The 16,958-nt window shown below is 39.7% G+C and overlaps 1 protein-coding gene across 1 annotated transcript; it reads right to left on the bottom strand.

Moving 5' to 3' along the window:
• Nucleotides 1-14,744: 14,744 nt before the first annotated feature.
• On the bottom strand, nt 14,745-16,614 carry LOC118814017 (kelch-like protein 10). Its single transcript, XM_036579689.1, has 2 exons — nt 16,424-16,614; nt 14,745-15,252 (listed from the first exon to the last, which is right to left on the bottom strand). Exons 1-2 carry the CDS (start codon nt 16,612-16,614, stop codon nt 14,745-14,747), a joined length of 699 nt encoding a protein of 232 aa, XP_036435582.1.
• Nucleotides 16,615-16,958: the final 344 nt, after the last annotated feature.

Here is a 16,958-nt window from a genome sequence, read left to right as displayed (position 1 = left end):
ATGTGGTCTTTTATTTCACCGAAAGACAACTATACCATGCTGTCACACAGTATTGCATCACACTCTGGGTTACTCAGATGAACTAGATGAATCTGATTATTGACGCTGAATGAACTTAACCTACGGCAAAATAAATACATTGGTGTAGCAACAGATCTAATTGATATGACTATTCCATAAAAAGTGTTGCATCTATATGTACACTAAGATACTTATTTGACATAACCTGCTTAATTTCCTGATTAGGTGGATGTGAATCAGGAGAGATCAAAAATAATCTCCTCTGTCTTCTTTGCATTAATAATAAGAGCATTCTATGTATCTGACTACTTAGATACTTCACCTCAGTTTGGATTCTTTCCTCTGGCTGAAAAGATAAAAAATGTGCTAAGCAATCACTGTAAAGATTTTGTTTAACAACTGAGGAAAGAGATACATCAGCTAGCTTGTATTTAATGGTCTGTAGATCTGTGGCTTGGCTAGCAGTCAGAATTGGCTGACACCACCGGGATTCCCAATGGTCGTATGATGTATTTGCATTATGAATGTTGCACACTCAGGTAGTAAACTGTCTCTGGGGCAGTGCCCCTCTTGTCACTGGGGTGGGACCCTCAAGGCTCCATCTCAGTACCTTTAGTCAGGGAACATAACTGAACCATAATCCACTGAAATGATATGTTCTAAGCTGTACTGACTCCACACACCCCGTCTCGTCTCCAGGACTTTATTTTACTGTATTGTTTTAAAACATTCGGTTATGAAAAGGTACAAATACGAACTTTTCACCTGGAAAAACTTATTTAAGGTTCTCAATCAGACCTTAAAACCACTGTTGTACCTTTGATTGAACATTTACAGTGTTTGCACCCTGATGAACGAAAATGTGCCTGAACAGAACCTTTATTTCTAACAGTAGTGAATGAAAACATGATATATGATCGTGAAACTGACTGAGACAAATGGAATGCCTCTAAGATTCTGTGTGTTGCCAGACTGTGTTTAGTTTCCGATGGATGGTGGTATCTACAGTATATGTTTTTCCTTAGTATTTTACTCGCCTCTACGGACTCGGTGCATTCCTTTCCAGTTTCCTTTGGGCTTGTATGGAAAACGGGAGAAATAATTAGGGGATTGTACGAGAGCCGAGAGGCAGGAGCTGGGGCTCCCCCACTTTCCTCAAGCATCCACCAATATCCTGTGCAATGAAAACACATTACTGGCACAGAGCAGTGAAAGACAGTCGGAGTCGAGGACTTCAGTTCACCTTCGCAAATGTGCTAAAAAGATTACAGCAAGTTTGAAGCAGCTGACACTGAAATCCCCCTTAAAACGTAAACGTCTAAAGGAAGCAGGGCGCGAGAGAGGACTGTGAATTCACTACCCGGTGTTCTGTTTAAAAGATGCATTCCATAGGATCACAAGCAGGAGAAAAGAGGTTGGGCATTGAAGTTTCCTACAGTGTTTCTGCACAGCTCATGCTGCCACATGGAAGCCATTGGGAAATGCCTCCCCACTCTCCAAGGCGAATGCCTCCGTCTGATTTAAATAAAGCAAACCAATTCCAGACCCTATGGCCTCACAAAAGGTTTTTGTATGTTTTTATTTCTTTCAAAGAACAGATAATATCCATAAATGAGAATTCAGCAAGAAAGCCCTAATGCTCTGATGGAACGTGTAAAGCAATTACAATGAACATTGAGAAATTCCGACAAACCACAAAATATGAACATAGCGAAGTCTCTAAAAGTCATCTGAGGCAAAGTGCTCGGCTGATTCATAACGCTGAGTGACTGTTACGCTATGGTGTGCATTCGGGTTTGTGACAGACTCTTTGTCCACATTGAACAAACAAACAACAAAATCTGCTTTTGATTTTGCAAACGTTTGGCAAAGGAATGGGATGTTGTGCATGCCATGCTAGTGAGCTGGGCACTGACTAAAACCTCAGAAGGACAGATGTGAGTCTCAGATTGACTTAGTAGGAAACTTTAATTGCCACCTCCACATCATGCAGACAGAAGCAGGCTTGAAATGTCTCAACAGAAAACAGACATAAAGCTTAAGTGCTTAATACGCAACTTACTCAAACATGTGTGAATTACGTATTACTAAACATGATCAAACAATTTGAATAATGTGTTTCTTCCTGCTAATTCTAAAATTCAGTTCTATGATACACAGGGAAATGAATTTGGTACTACCATGCAGATTTCAACAGAGGGCGCACCAAGCGCACTCAGTGACAACTGCTTGGAAAACTGAGTCATTAACTGAACCAGAGCCGGTTTATGGGGAGACGATATAATACAATCATCTGTGCAGCCTATTAAATTTAATTTGATAGTATAATCATGCAAAATGTACTGGCTGGAGCCGTTTGTGGTGGTTGAATTCCAGTCTTTGATACAGGATTTTTGTGCTCTTTTAAACCCAATCATGTTACTGACCTGTTGCCAATTAACCACCAGGTGTTTTTTTTTAAGCATTATGCAACTTTACCAGTCTTTTGTTGCCGCCATCCCAACTGTTTTTAGAATGTGTTGTTGGCATCAAATTCAAAATGGGCAAATATAAAAAACTAAATTTTTCGTTTCAACATTTGATATGTTGTCTTGGTACTAAATTCAATTAAATAGAGGGTTTGATGATTTGCATGTCATTGGATTTTGTTTTTATTTACATTTTGTACAGCTTCCCAACTTTTTTGGAAAATGGGGTTGTATTAGCACGATAATTTACTGTGATCATTTACTCAGAAATAATAAACTTCATGAATTCTTAATTGTGTTGTGTTAATTTCGGCATCATGTAACAAAATAAACAAATAAAATAGCACGACAGTTTTCCGATTAAGAATGACTACGTTCATAATGAACATTGCTTTAATGAGTAACAAACTTATTATAACAGGATCTGTTGTTGTTAATATGATACAGATTGAAGAATAGTCTGGGTCATTCTCTATTGGAGTGGGAATCCAGGCGGATACATTATTTAAAAAATCTGTTTTTCATCCCAAAAATAAACAATGGTAATATGTTGATTAACATATATTATCATATATGCAAAATGGAGAGCTTAATTCCAAACAACTTATTTTATTGGGAAATGCAAAGTTTATATGTCACTGGTGTTACCCCTTAATGAGGCACTTGTCATAAATATATTTATTTTTCATTTACATTTAATGTGACTGTATTTACTGAAGAAATTCAATTAGAATAATCACATTACCAAAGCTCTTTTATACACATGCACCAAAAAATACAAAAATACACGTTTTTAATATATTTTAATGCATCTCCATATATTATTTAGTAAAAATATAAATAAAATTATTATATTGTTGTACGATTAACATGGACATTTAACCACTGAGATAAAATCAATGCAATAGATTTATATATATATATATATATATATATATATATATATATAAAAAGAAGAAAAACCTCGTATCTCCAAAATGGTAACTTTACAGGAGAAGGAAAAAACATACTTTACTTTTAATGTAAGTCAATGGAACCAGACTTTTTTCCAAGTCATTTTGGGTCATTTCTCCTAGTCCATTCATCATGAAATTTACAGACAATGTAAAGAGCAACAGTAATTTTCAAATTTTGTCAAAAACTGAAAAACATCCAAAATTGAGATACAAGGTTTTCTTCCAACAACAGCGATATGGTGCAACACCAGTGACGGTGACTGTTATTGTTCATAAAATATAATAAGCAGATATGGACTCACCTTCTCAAGCCTTGAAATGCTTCCTCTCTGATGAGCCTTGACCCAAAGAAGCAGTTTAATAGAGCTGAAAATACTACGTTAAAACGTAATAAGAAAAACTTGATCAACATGCATGTAAGAGTTTATCGCTGCTGTTGGAAGAAAACCTTGTATCTCCATTTTTTCAGTTTTTGACATAATCTGAACATGCCTGTTGCTCTTTACACTGTGTGTTAATTTAATGAAGAATGGACCAAAAGAAACGACCCAAAATGACTTGTAAAAAAGTCTGGTTCCATTGACTTACATTAGAAGTAAGGTATGGTTTTTCCTTCTCCTGTAAAGTTTCCATTTTAGAGATACAAGGTTTTCTTCCCACAACAGCGATATCCATGTAAAGACAACAATGCTTTGCACTTGCTAGATCTAAACTGTATTTCACCTTCTTAAGTAAAGCTTTCCAAACTCATCCGCCAATAGGATGGTGTAACTATGGGCTGTATGGGTGGTACGTTAAGCAGGAGTGCCCAAAATTTGTCCTACTTACGTACCACACTGTTGATTGTGGCTCCACTCCGAGGTAAGATATTTGATCCGAGTAATGAGTGTCTTCAGTAGCACTCGAACTTTAGAGCCAGCGGAGCTTGACCTGAACTCTCTATGAGGTTAATATGTATTTCAGGGTGAAACAACTGACAGTAGACATGTAACACATAAGAAAGCAGCGTGAAAATGGTTTGATTTAGCACCAGAAAGGGTTCTTCTATTGTTGCAAGCTTAACATGATCACAACAGAGGAACCCTTTTTGGTGCAATATAGACATTTTTAAAAATAAGTTCTACATAGAACCATCTACAGCACACTATCAATCTGAAGAACACTTTTACCATGTGAAGAACCCTTTAATCAGTCCAAGGGTTCTTTAAGTGTTCATGGTTCTATGCAGAACTGTATTCTTTACTGAAGATCCCTTGAAGAACCATCTTTTCTAAAAGTTTAAGTGTAATCATCAGTCATCAATCTTGCTGTACACTCAATGGTTCAAGGGTTCTTTAGTAAAGAAAATGGTTGTACATAGAACCTTGAACACTCAAAGAACCCTCTGCAATTCAGATTGATGCAGAATGTGCTGTATATGTTTCTGTATAGAACCTTTTTGAAAAGGGTTCTAAATAGCAACAAAAAGGTTCTTCTGTTGTTACGATGTGAGGCTTGTTGTATATGGTGCTGTGTAGAACGTTTTTGAAAAAGGTTCTTTTATTGTTACGATATCAGGCTTTTTACAGTAGCAGAACCCATTTTGGTGCTATATAGGACACTTTTCTAAAAGGTTCTATACAGAACCATCTACATCACGTTCTCCATAATTCTTAAGAACCCTTCCATGATTCAAGGAACCCTTACTCACACAAAGTGTTCATGGTTCTAGATAGAACCATTTTCTTTACTAAAGAACCCTTGAAGAACCATCGTTGTCCCTCCCTGGTGTCATGTGACTCGTTAGAGATACAAGGTTCCAGGTGTGAATGGGGAGCAGGGCTGTTAAATTTGGTGTTTTGGGTACAATTCTCTCATACTGACCACTGGATATTCAACATGGCACCTCATGGCAAAGAACTCTGTGAGGATGTGAGAAATAGAATTGCTCCTCTCCACAAAGACGGCCTAGGCTATAAGAAGATTGCTAACACCCTGAGCTATAGCACGGTGGCCAAGGTCACACAGCGGTTTTCCAGGACAGGTTCCACTCGGAACAGGCCTCGCCAGGGTCGACCAAAGAAGTTGAGTCCATGTGTTCAGCGTCACATCCAGAGGTTGGCTTCAAAAAATAGATGAATGAGTGCTGCCAGCATTGCTACAGAGGTTGAAGAAGAGGGCTTGGTCTGCATGGCTGTCGTCCCAGAAGGAAGCTGATGCACGAGAAAGTCCGCAAACAGTTTGCTGAAGCAAAGCAGTCCAAGAACATGGATTACTGGAACCATGTCCTGTGGTCTGACGAGACCAAGATAAACTTGTTTGGCTCAGATGGTGTTCAGCACCCTGGTGAGGAGTACCAAGACAACTGTCTCTTGCCTACGGTCAAGCATGGTGGTGGTAGCATCATGGTCTGGGGCTGCATGAGTGCTGCCAGCACTGAGTAGCTGCGGTTCATTGAGTGAAACATGAATTCCAACATGTACTGTGACATTCTGAAGCAGAGCATGATCCCCTCCCTTCGGAAACTGGTAAAGGTGATGGACTGGCCAAGTATGTCTCCAGACCTAAACCCAATTGAGCACCTGTGGGGCATCCTCAAGCGGAAGGAGGAGGAGCGCAAGTTGTCTAACATCCACCAGCTCCGTGATGTCATCATGGAGGAGTGGAAGAGGATTCCAGTAGCAACCTGTGCAGCTCTGGTGAGTTCCATGCCCAAGAGGGTTAAGGCAGTGCTAGATAATAATGGTGGTCACACAAAACATTGACACGTTGAGCACAATTTGGACATGTTCACTGTGAGGTGTGCTCACTTGTGTTGCCAGCTATTTAGACATTAATGGCTGTGTGTTGAGTTCTTTTCAGTGGACAGTACATCTGTACTGCTATACAAGCTGGACACTGACTACGTTAAGTTATATCCAAGTTTCATTTCTAGAGTGTCCCATGAAAAGATATAAAATATTTGCAGAAATGTGAGGGGTACTCACCTTTGTGAGATACTGTATCTTCCCATCTGTACCACTATAGAGTGGAAGGAAAAGTGTTTATTAGTGATGGCACCCTTGAATCTGAAGCTGCGAGGCGTGTGTCAAAAAATGGCCAAACCCTGGATGTGTACCCAAATCAGCAATGAGATACTGAACACGCGCACAACAATTTAGTTTTATTGGTTTATTTTATTTAAACAACAAATGCCGTGGTTGTAATGCGCTCTAACACAGTTTTAAAAGCTGTAAAACAGATGTTCACCAGATACACAAAGCACTTTGAGGTGTTGACCACCAGATGGCACTAATGTTAAATAAATAAATAGATAGATAGATAGATAGATAGATAGATAGATAAATAAATAAATAAATAACCATTGTTCGACACAGTTAGGAGGACAGCTTCAGAAAGCTTTGGTTTGCCATCACTAGTGTTTATCTGCTTCTGAATGTCCACCAGGTGCATGACGGGGAATAATCTCACAAATCTAGTTGCAGTCCTGTAAATAGTGACACTGCAAGATTCCTAATCTTTAAACAAAAAAAAAAACATACTATGTGACTAGAAAACCGTGACACTGTCTTTAGGTGTGAAAGGACGTCAGACTTAAATTTTAAAAGCCTTTTAGTGTATTAGTGTATGTCTAACATTACTCTGCACCGACCTACAGCACTACTCCTCAGCTGCTGGCTGAAATCACTATGAGTTCTCAAAATTTAAAGGAAATATACACGCACCCAAGGGAATGACCACACAGAGATGGTAGGTTAAACAAGGTGGAAAGACACTCCCAATATGCAAATACATGCCACCAAGAGCCAATAGGAACGAAACAAGTTTTACTCAAGGTTGCATTGACCATACTTTCATCAAGTAAAGCTGAGAAGCCCTAACAAACTAAACTAAACTGCAAGACGTTGATTCAACTCAAAAGATCCCATCTGAATGTCCAAAGTTGTCAAAAGTGACACGAAAAGCATGAGAAGTGTAAATCACTTGAGTGTAAACCCAATGTAAACTCTGTCTGAACCTGTAAAGTCAACTTAAATAAAAATAGTGAACATAAAACACTTTATTAAAGTTACCTTAACTTAAAATATGCCAATAAATTATTTTATTGTGATATAATAAAATGATTTAAAATGACTGACTTACTATCTCAACAATTCATTTGAGTTGATTTGAATGGGTGATTAAGTTGCTCCAACTTTCTGTATATTTAAGTTGTGTTAACTTTGGCAAAATACTCTTCAGTCTGTAGGACTGCAAGTTAAATAATCGATCTCAACTAACTTTACCTAAGTAACTAAGGACTATACAAGAAATAGTATGTGTTACTAGATTTGCATTAGCAAGTGTAACAGATGAGTAAAGTAAACCCCAAGAAATTAAGTGCAATTGTTACACTTTACAGTGCACTAAGAGTGTTTTAACCTGTTTGCTGTACCCAGTGCATCCAAAAAAAAAAAAACACAACCAAGGAGAGAAAATAACACAATATATAAGTCCAAACCGCAATGGTCCCCATTCTGAGCCAATGTGAGCCGACGCAATGATGAAAACTCTGTCGACGACGAATCGTGTATTGAGCTCGACCCCAGGAGTCCATGAGAGAACGTAAGCTGTTGAAAAGTGAGCAAAGAGAGGAAGAAACAAAACAAAAACAAACAAGAAGAAAAAGAAAAACAGCACAAAACTTCACATGAATACAACAAACACAAAGATCAGCTGAATATTCTTACAATTCAATAACAAACTTACACTGAGTGTATGAACCTACAGACTCCTCAAACAAGGGTCTTCATCAGTGAGGCATGGAGTCACCCCTGGCCTACAATGCTGCCTCATGGATCCCCTTTTGGCTTGTAAACTGCTCTCCTGTCACAGTACTGCCGCTTAGTGGATGGGGTAGGAATTACCATAAGAGAAAGTGAAAAATGTGACATCTGTCACAAAGGTTCCTCTTTGAGGCTCTCCATCCACAGCTTATGCTATTGTGATGATTTTGAAGAGGTTGAAACTCACAGACTGCCTTCACAGCTGTCACATTCCACTTTAATTTCTAATTTATTGTAAGCTGTTACACAGCCTTCATCCATTTCTGTTCCACATACCTCTAACTCTGATCCTGTTTCTCTAGGGAATGCTCTTCCTGATAACACGGAACAGGAGACTGTGCTGTTTTCAGACTCACCCCCACTTCTGATGATGTCATCTTCTGCTGAGGAGCAGCCTGACTGTTCTGAGTTCTCTCTCTAACCCTAACGATCTGATTAAGTTGCAGGGATGTGCGTCTGGATAAGAACGCAGACTGTGGAAGTCTTCCTGCACCCATGACCCAGACTCAGGCCTATGGTGTGATTCTGATGGCACTTCCAAAGGTTTCCCTTTCTGGCGAAGTTGATACATGGTCCTGGCCTGAACAAACACTGGTTTGCACCTGGGTTTTCAAATCCGGCCTTGAGCCACTTTCATATGTGGTCCTAGATCGGATACGTATCCGATGTGGGGCCATGTGACCTTAATGTGACGCTCAGATCGGAATTCATGTGCTTTTTTTCCACTGTGCGTGACCATCAGAAGTTAAAGCCTGTAAATGGTGGAAAAGCAACACATCTCACCTTTTTCTCCTTCGTCTCGCTCTAATAATGAAGCTGAGAGCTGATCAGAGTTAATTATCTTCTCAGTGAAGCTCGTTCTGCTCGTTAGTTTGTGCTGATGACGCACATGATTGCACGTCATTTCAGGACGCCGGTTCGTTCACATTAAAGACAGATTTGAATCACTTACCTAACTGGGTGTGAACCATCCTGTCAGAGAGATCGGATTTTTATTCCAGAGAACAATGTTCACAGGACAAAACATGTCGGGTTCTGAACATTTTTATTTAACACAGGGGGCGATAGAGGCGATTTTTCAAAAACCCTATTCATTCTGGCCATAGAGAAATGGAGCTCAGACCCAGAGTTCCTAATATGGGCATAAGAGCATGGAGACGACTACAAACTGACGTCACGACTACGGTGGTCTATTATTCCATCTCTAGCAGGAACAATTATCTAGGAACCAAAAAAAGAGCGCACTGTTTCACAGTGGCGGAGACAAAGCGCACACTACGCCGCTCGATGCTCAATTCCTATTTGTAGTCGCCACATCGCTTCGCTCCTTATTTGCATAAAGTTATGCCGCGTCCCAAACCACAAACTCCTGTACTTCACATACTACACTAATGAGTGCACTCCTAATGGTATATGTGCTATTTTTACACACTATATAGTGTGCGAGTATGCGGTTTGGGGCGCGGCCTTAAACTCAACTTTGTGGCGTCGCCGAGTCCGCCCACTTTGCACCGCCAACCAGAGAACTTGTAGAGAAGAGAATTCCCACTCTGTAATGTCTTCCGGGTTTCTCAAACGCTAGAGGGCGCTCCTGAGCGAGTCCAAAATAAATGAGTTGCTATGGAGCAAAATCATAGTTTATCAATGCTTAAACATTTTTAATGTAAAATAATACAATCATTTCCTGAACACAGAACAGCATAAAACATTTTAACACTGCTGTTATATTTTTAAGCACTTTTAAACTCGAGTTATAGGAGTTTAAAACGGCGCCTCATGTATGTCCATGACGTCAGTGAGCGCAAACAGCCAATAAGCTGCTCCGCTCGTCAATCAATCATCACGTTCCAGCAGTAAAGCCCGCCTTCTGCTGCCCAAAATCCTTTTGCTGTAGAAAAAAGGAAACATACAGGTGAGATTTCTTTGCTTTTTTAGTGAAATCCATCCTTCTACTTTCTAAAATGAAAGAAACGTTCTGGGCGAGAGATTAGAAACTATTTTAACTTTTTGTCTTTAGCCGCTGAGCTCCATTCACTCCCGTTCACTGAGGACTCGCTCTCGGGCGCCCTCTGCTGTTCAGCAGTCCTGTTTTTGATATAAGGGGGGAAATAGGAAGCCGCCAGGTTCCTCACAAACCGGCTGTGACACAGCTTCGCTCCTGATTTGCGCCGCATCCCAAACCACACACTTCTGTACTTCACACACTACACTAATGAGTGCACTTCTAATGGTATATGCGCTATTTTTATACACTATTTAGTGTGCTAATTGCGGTTTGGGACGTGCATTAAACTCCGCCCACTTCGCGCCACCCACGTTCCCGCCGCCTCCCGTCGCTGGACATCGCCAGCTTTCATTGAAAATGAATGACCTCCGGCCGCTTTGTCGCGTCGCGCGGCTGCCGGTGTGACTGCAGGGTAAGAACAATGACGTCACACTGTCTGACCCATCTGTGTGTTGTAGTCCAGAGTCGCAGTTCATCCGTTTTGTTCGCCAAAGACCGAACATTGGCGAGAGAAACGCTGGTAGCCGATGTCCGGTGAGGGTTAAACCTTAGCTGAGCCCGTAGTCAGGTTAGGATGGCACCAGAATTGGGAGTGGTTATGCCTCTCTTGTAAACCAGCTGAAAACTCGTGTTGAACAACTTAACTGTGACAGCATGGTAGCAAGACACAGAAGGGTCAAAGGCATCTCCAGTTCATCAGCTAAAAACAGTGCAAGAGGGCCGTCAGACCAGTATGGGTGCGTCAGATGGCAAACTGATTGTCCTCAAGGGGAAACTGAAGCCAGTCTAGAAGAGAAGAAAAAGGAAATAAAAGAGCTTTATGGTCGCGAAGGTCCTGCAGGAGCAGACAGAGGGCACCTCACGCAGCTCATGGAGGCAACATACTACCTGCAGCATAAATCCATCAATGCAAGCCCAGCACCATCAGTAGTGGAGCTGAGAAGTGGCTGGCCTCATCTCGTCACACCAAAAGAACTTTACAATCACTTCAAGCTACTTACTGACATCTCCATTCTTGAAAAAATGGATGAAGCGATTGAGGACAGAGGAAAGATGATTGTGTGGTTTTTCTGGCAAAAGCCAACAAATGAAGAAGTTAAGCAAATCTTATCAAGGTTTGATGCCATTGGATGGACCATGCTGGGCCCATGTGTTGTCCTCCTGCTAATGGCACAGAAGTCTGATGCACTGATTTTACAAGTTGATGTAAGTGTTCATTTGATTAGCAATTATGTTCGGGTATGATATAAATAATAATCTCTGTTTACAGTGTCAGTTCTGAGACCTGTGGTGTTATTTATTTCAGATTGAATCTCAAATTGTGTTAGTCTATATGTATCCTGTGTTTCAGGCCACAGCTTCTCCAGCAGATGTGGAGAGATCGGTTTCTTTACCAGATTCCCCAAGATTGACTGTTCAAGGTAGCGCACCAATGTAGTTTTGTGTTTTTTAAACTTTGTTTGGTCCAGTAAATATATTTATATCCATGATTTTTTTATTGATTTCAGGTGATGTGCTGACTTCAGTGAAGTGGATGATGGTCAGGTGGTCTTGTCTTCACATCATTCTACAATTTCACCCTGGAATACCAAGAAGAGGCCTTGTGCACTCTGGAATTTATCATTCTCAGCACTGCAGTGACACTCATGTGGTGGTGACGTGTCAGTGTGTGTTGCGCTGGTGTGAGTGGATCAGACACAGCAGTGCTGCTGTAGTTTTATATACTGTCCACTCTATTAGACACTTCTACCTTGTCAGTCCACCTTATAGATGTAAAGTCAGAGACGATAGCTCATCTGCTGCTGCACAGTTTGTGTTGGTCATCCTCTAGTCCTTCATCAGTGGTCACAGGACGCTGCCCACAGGACGCTGTTGGCTGGATGTTTTTGGTTAATAAAGGGGGCTAATAAAGAATGCAGAGAGTCTGTAATTATAGAACTACAAAGTGCTTCTATATAGAAAGTGAAGCGGATAAATTGTCAGTGTAGATACAAGTAGGCGTAATTAATGAAATGGCTGGTTGGTGTAGAATGAATAAAATGGGGATTACGGCTCTCAGTATTCACAGCAGGCCTGGACGATGGGGTGATGTAATCAGATATGGTCGGTGATTGACATGTAACCCGATGACGATGCTAAGCTGTAGCATGTATTGGTTGTGGGGGAGGCGTGATATAAATGATATTCAGGATTTTTAAAACTAGAAAATATTGGGCTAATTATTCTAGATATCACACAGGCCTTATTCACAGGTGTGAATTTATAATTTTGTTTTTTTTTCTTTTCAGCAACCTCATGAATTGGTTTTGTGGAGTGGTGTTTCACTCTAATGTAAAAATTCTGAAATGTTCTTGTTTAGTTGAGAACGTGGTAGTCGACCTTGCATTTTAAAGCTGCAATTCATCATTTATTTTTAGAAAGATATTGGAGAGCAATCATGATGTTGGAAGAGTGGATCAAAATACTGAAAATATCATATGTCATGGTAGCGATCTTAACATTTCTGTCTGAGAAATCCAGCTCTCTGTTTGTCATCATGTTTTCTGTTAGAGCTTTACAGAATTTATCCTAACACTGAGTACACAACAGGAGTTGTTTTCTTTTCTGTGTTTTCAGTGTGTTCACAGTGTTTTAACTGTTGTTTAAAAAGTACAGCTTCAAAGTAGCATCAAAGCATTGCAGCTATATATTATAATATTTCTTTTCTTTTTTTGTGTGATTTTCCAGGTGCTTTGTGGAGATCAACCCAACCACTGGCTCCAAGAACTCTGCTGAGAAAGCTGTCACCAAAAAAGTGGAAAGGTAGTGGAGAAGAAGAAACACTCCATGAATGCCAACGTTTGTAGCCTTCCAAGAAATTTAATGGCTTTTAACTGGCTGTGCATGTAAGTGTAATGGGAATGTTGGGACCACAGCAAAATAGTCCTCCATGTCCATAACAGTGTTTATGGATGTAGGTTGACTTGCGTGGTGAGGTTCATGAATGAGTTTTATATGTTTCTAAGGTCTGGGTTTTATATGTAATCCCGCATTTTGTTTTAACACAAATAAATTAAGTCTGTTGTACATAAAACTCTAGTATATCCCACACATTGCTCAACAATTTTAAGCTAAGGGAACGTCTTTGATGATTTTGATGATTAACTTATTGCTATTTAGTTTAGTCTGTTGCCGTGGCAGCTTTTTGGACATTTCTGTTAGTTTTAATCATTTCTTTCTCATTAAAGTTGCTGAACAATCATGTGAAACTGAGTGAAACTAAGTAAACTGTATAATACAATTACGTTTTGTTTTGGTAACACAATCTTACTGGATAAAACATATTTCTTTCCCATTGGCTCCTGGCTCCATCTATTTGCATATTGGGTGTTTCTTTCCATTTGTTTTACTCACCGTCAGTGTGCTTTCATTCCACCCAGGCTGCCTTTCCTCAGGCGTATGCGTTTCATACATGCTTTATTCAGCTGCCTGATCTTGTGTTGTTGGCTGAAAGTGAAGGTTATCATTCTCCTTGCTGATCAGTGGGGGTTTGTGTTGGCCACTGACCACATTCACACTAAAAGTTAAGGCAAAGTAGTCGGTATCTCTTAATTACCCAATGAAATATGATTAAATTACAATTTCAAAACATAAAAGTAAAATAATTAGAATTTACAAGTTGCACAAACATGCGTTTATATTAACCAAACACAAAAATTATAGCTATTCTAACTCAAGTTTTCATTACACATTACTTAACTTTTTTAAGGCAACCGGTTTCCTCTTTTTTTTATTGTTTTTTAAGTAAATTCAACTTATCTGGGCTTACAGTGTAAATGATTTTTAACAGTATAAGTGCTTTGGAAAAGTTTTCCTGTAGCTCTGCTGTCAGTTTTGATATTGAATCCCAGTGTGTCTCCTCTCAGGTATACGCAGTGTTAAAGGCTTGTTGCCGTCAAGTATGTGCAGTAATATCAGTATTTTGACCGTGTTCTTGTACTGATTCTGTCAGCCCCTCTCAGGTATATACAATGTTTAGTATAGTTGGTTCAAGAAAGTGGCAGCCTGTTTCTAAGGTCTAGGCCAGTGATCATCAGTCCTGTTCCTGGAGATCTACTTTTCTGCAAAGTTCAGTACCTGCCTGTATCCACTGGCTGCCTGTCCACTGGTTTTTTAGATGAGCGTTGAAATTTAATGCTGGATATCTCCAGGATCAGGGTTGGTGAAAGCTGGTCTAGGCTATATTTCATTTGAGTTGTTTAGATGTTTAGATACTTGGTGATTTCATTTTAGAGCAACATTTTGGCTAAATACGAAATAAGCTATTAGGAGTTTGTAAAGTTTTAGCATAGTCTGTCTTGTAACTGCTGACCAATTTACTTAACTATCAGTATTTTGACAGTGTTATGTTGAGTCTGATAGAGATAAAGTGGAAGGGCTGCATCTGGTTGCATGTTTTATTGAAGGATGAAAAAACAAAATGTGAGAAAAATTGTGGGATATGGACCCTTTAAAATCTCCATCTGACCTTAGGCAGTAGGGTGGGGAGGTGTTCCTTCCTTTCATTTGGCTTGTGTGAGATCCAGCGCCGGATGGCCTGGAGCAGCATTTCCTCCTGTTTGACTTTCAGGTTGTCCTTCTCGATGATGCTGCTCAGCTGCGTCAGCGACAGCTCCAGGAACTCCTCGGACACGCGCACCACCTCTTCAAAGTTGTTGAGGATGAACAGGTAGGCTTTCTGCTGCAGCTGGCAGAACGAGTAGAACTCAGCAAACACCCAGATGCCGATGCAGTTCTCCTCACACAGCTGGTCCTCCAGGAACTGGCAGCAGGCGTGCACAACGTCCATGACGGCCAGGTAGTCAGCGGCAACCAGCAGCTCCTGTATGTTCTCCTCGGTTATGGTGATGGAGCCCGTGTACACGTATTCAATAATAAGGCCCATCATCTCAGGAGAGACTCCAGGGATGTTATAGACGCGCTTCTCTGCAGGGCTCCAAACGCTGCTGAACAGCCTCCTGAAGAGGAAGCATACAGGTCATAATCATAGTCATAATCATAGTTGGAACTAGAAAAGTGCAGTTCCTGAGGAAAATACAGGGTGACTGCGCAGCTTAAGCAGTTGCTAGGCGGTTGCTATGGTGCTATATAGTTGCTAGTGTGTTGCTAAGTGATATTGTTATATTGTATGATATTGTATTGTTGTGACTGTTGTGTCTTTTTTCTGAATTTATACAAACACTTTTATTTTATAGTAAATTAGTTTCGGCTAGTTTATGTTTATGAACAGAGACCTATAGATGCAGTTTAGTAAAGGAAAACTCATTTGTGAATCTGAGTTTAAAGCAAGTTTTTATTAAACTTAAACATGTAACTAAGTTGCAAATCAATATCAAATATTAAAATTGCCTTCAGTGTTTTGTGCTTATGATAATTTTAATAGACGTCAGCGTCAGACTAGTTAATGACATTCTTTTAAAAGACTGGTTTACCAAGAGTGACACTGGAGTATTTTTACCTAAAATGAGTTAATGAAGTAAGAGTCTTGTTATAAAAACAGTAATAGGACATTAGTCATAATTAATCTTTTAGTACTTTTACTTTCGATACTTAGGTACATTTGAAGGCGAATACTTTCGTACTTTTACTCAAGTGGAGGTCTAAAGGGAGGAACTTCTACTTTTACTGGAGTAATATTTTACCTTGGGAATCTCTACTTTAACTCAAGTACATCATTTGTGCACCGTGTCCACCACTGCTTTTTACTGGGCTACATCACCATAGGAACTTATGGTCCAGCATCATAAACAGCTCTTGGACCAATCAGGGACAGCCTTCTGACCAATCAATTATTTATTTATTTTTTCTTTGTAGTTTTGGTTTTGCTCAGTATTTCGTCTCATTAAATAATAACTAATATTAACGAAATAACAGTTTAATTACACAATATAAAGAACTGACCCAATATATTAGTCATATGTTAGTTTGGACACATGATTTTAATCTAATGTGATTTGATTGTCCTTTATGGAAATTTCCATTGTCCTGATTTCCTGATGGGTTAATATTTACTTTTGAGGAAAGACAGTAAAGAACACTTGACTTGATGTGACTGTGTAGTGTATCATGTGATCATTTTACAGTCTCTTCATGTCGAGCTGGATGTGCAGCTGTTCTTTAGACTCTGACCTGAAATAGGAGCTACAGCCACACAGGACGATTTTGTGAGCGTTGAATTCAACGCCGTCCACCTGGATGAGAACATCGCAGAGTTCTCCGTCCAGCCGGAGCTGGTTGAAGTTTTTAAGGGCTGTAGCTCTCATTTCTCCCTCAGCCTGACTCCCCCCGAAGGACGTGGACGCCTGCTCCTGCTCACTCATTCTCACCGCAGTGGGACAGAAAATCAAATCAAATCAAATATGCTTTGTTGGCAGGACAGGATATGAGACCTATGTTACCAAAGCTGTAAATACATGTTAAATTGAATTATTATTAAATATAAATGAACAGAAATAAATTAATTAACATAATAATAATAATAATAATAATAATAATAATAATAATAATTGTACAGTTCTCCGTCAATGTACTCGGGGAGTGTTATTGATGTTAACAGTCAGCTAAACTGTTCTCATCACTAAGTCCTCAAAGGAACTGTAATTGGTAGGTTTAATGACGAAAAGTGTGAAACTACAAAAACAATATAGAATTTGAATGAATAGTG

This window comes from Colossoma macropomum, unplaced genomic scaffold (assembly GCF_904425465.1).
Source record: "Colossoma macropomum unplaced genomic scaffold, Colossoma_macropomum, whole genome shotgun sequence".
Classification (NCBI taxonomy): domain Eukaryota; kingdom Metazoa; phylum Chordata; class Actinopteri; order Characiformes; family Serrasalmidae; genus Colossoma; species Colossoma macropomum.
Note: the sequence above shows the minus strand (reverse complement) of the source record. Positions and strands in the feature narration are given on the sequence as shown.

Excerpts from the sequence above, each read along its gene's own strand:
- LOC118814017 (XM_036579689.1), bottom strand. The coding sequence starts at position 16,614 with ATGAGTGAGCAGGAGCAGGCGTCCACGTCCTTCGGGGGGAGTCAGGCT. Across the intron at positions 15,253-16,423 it reads GGCTGTAGCTCCTATTTCAG|GAGGCTGTTCAGCAGCGTTT; the intron begins GTCAGAGTCTAA and ends CTTCCTCTTCAG.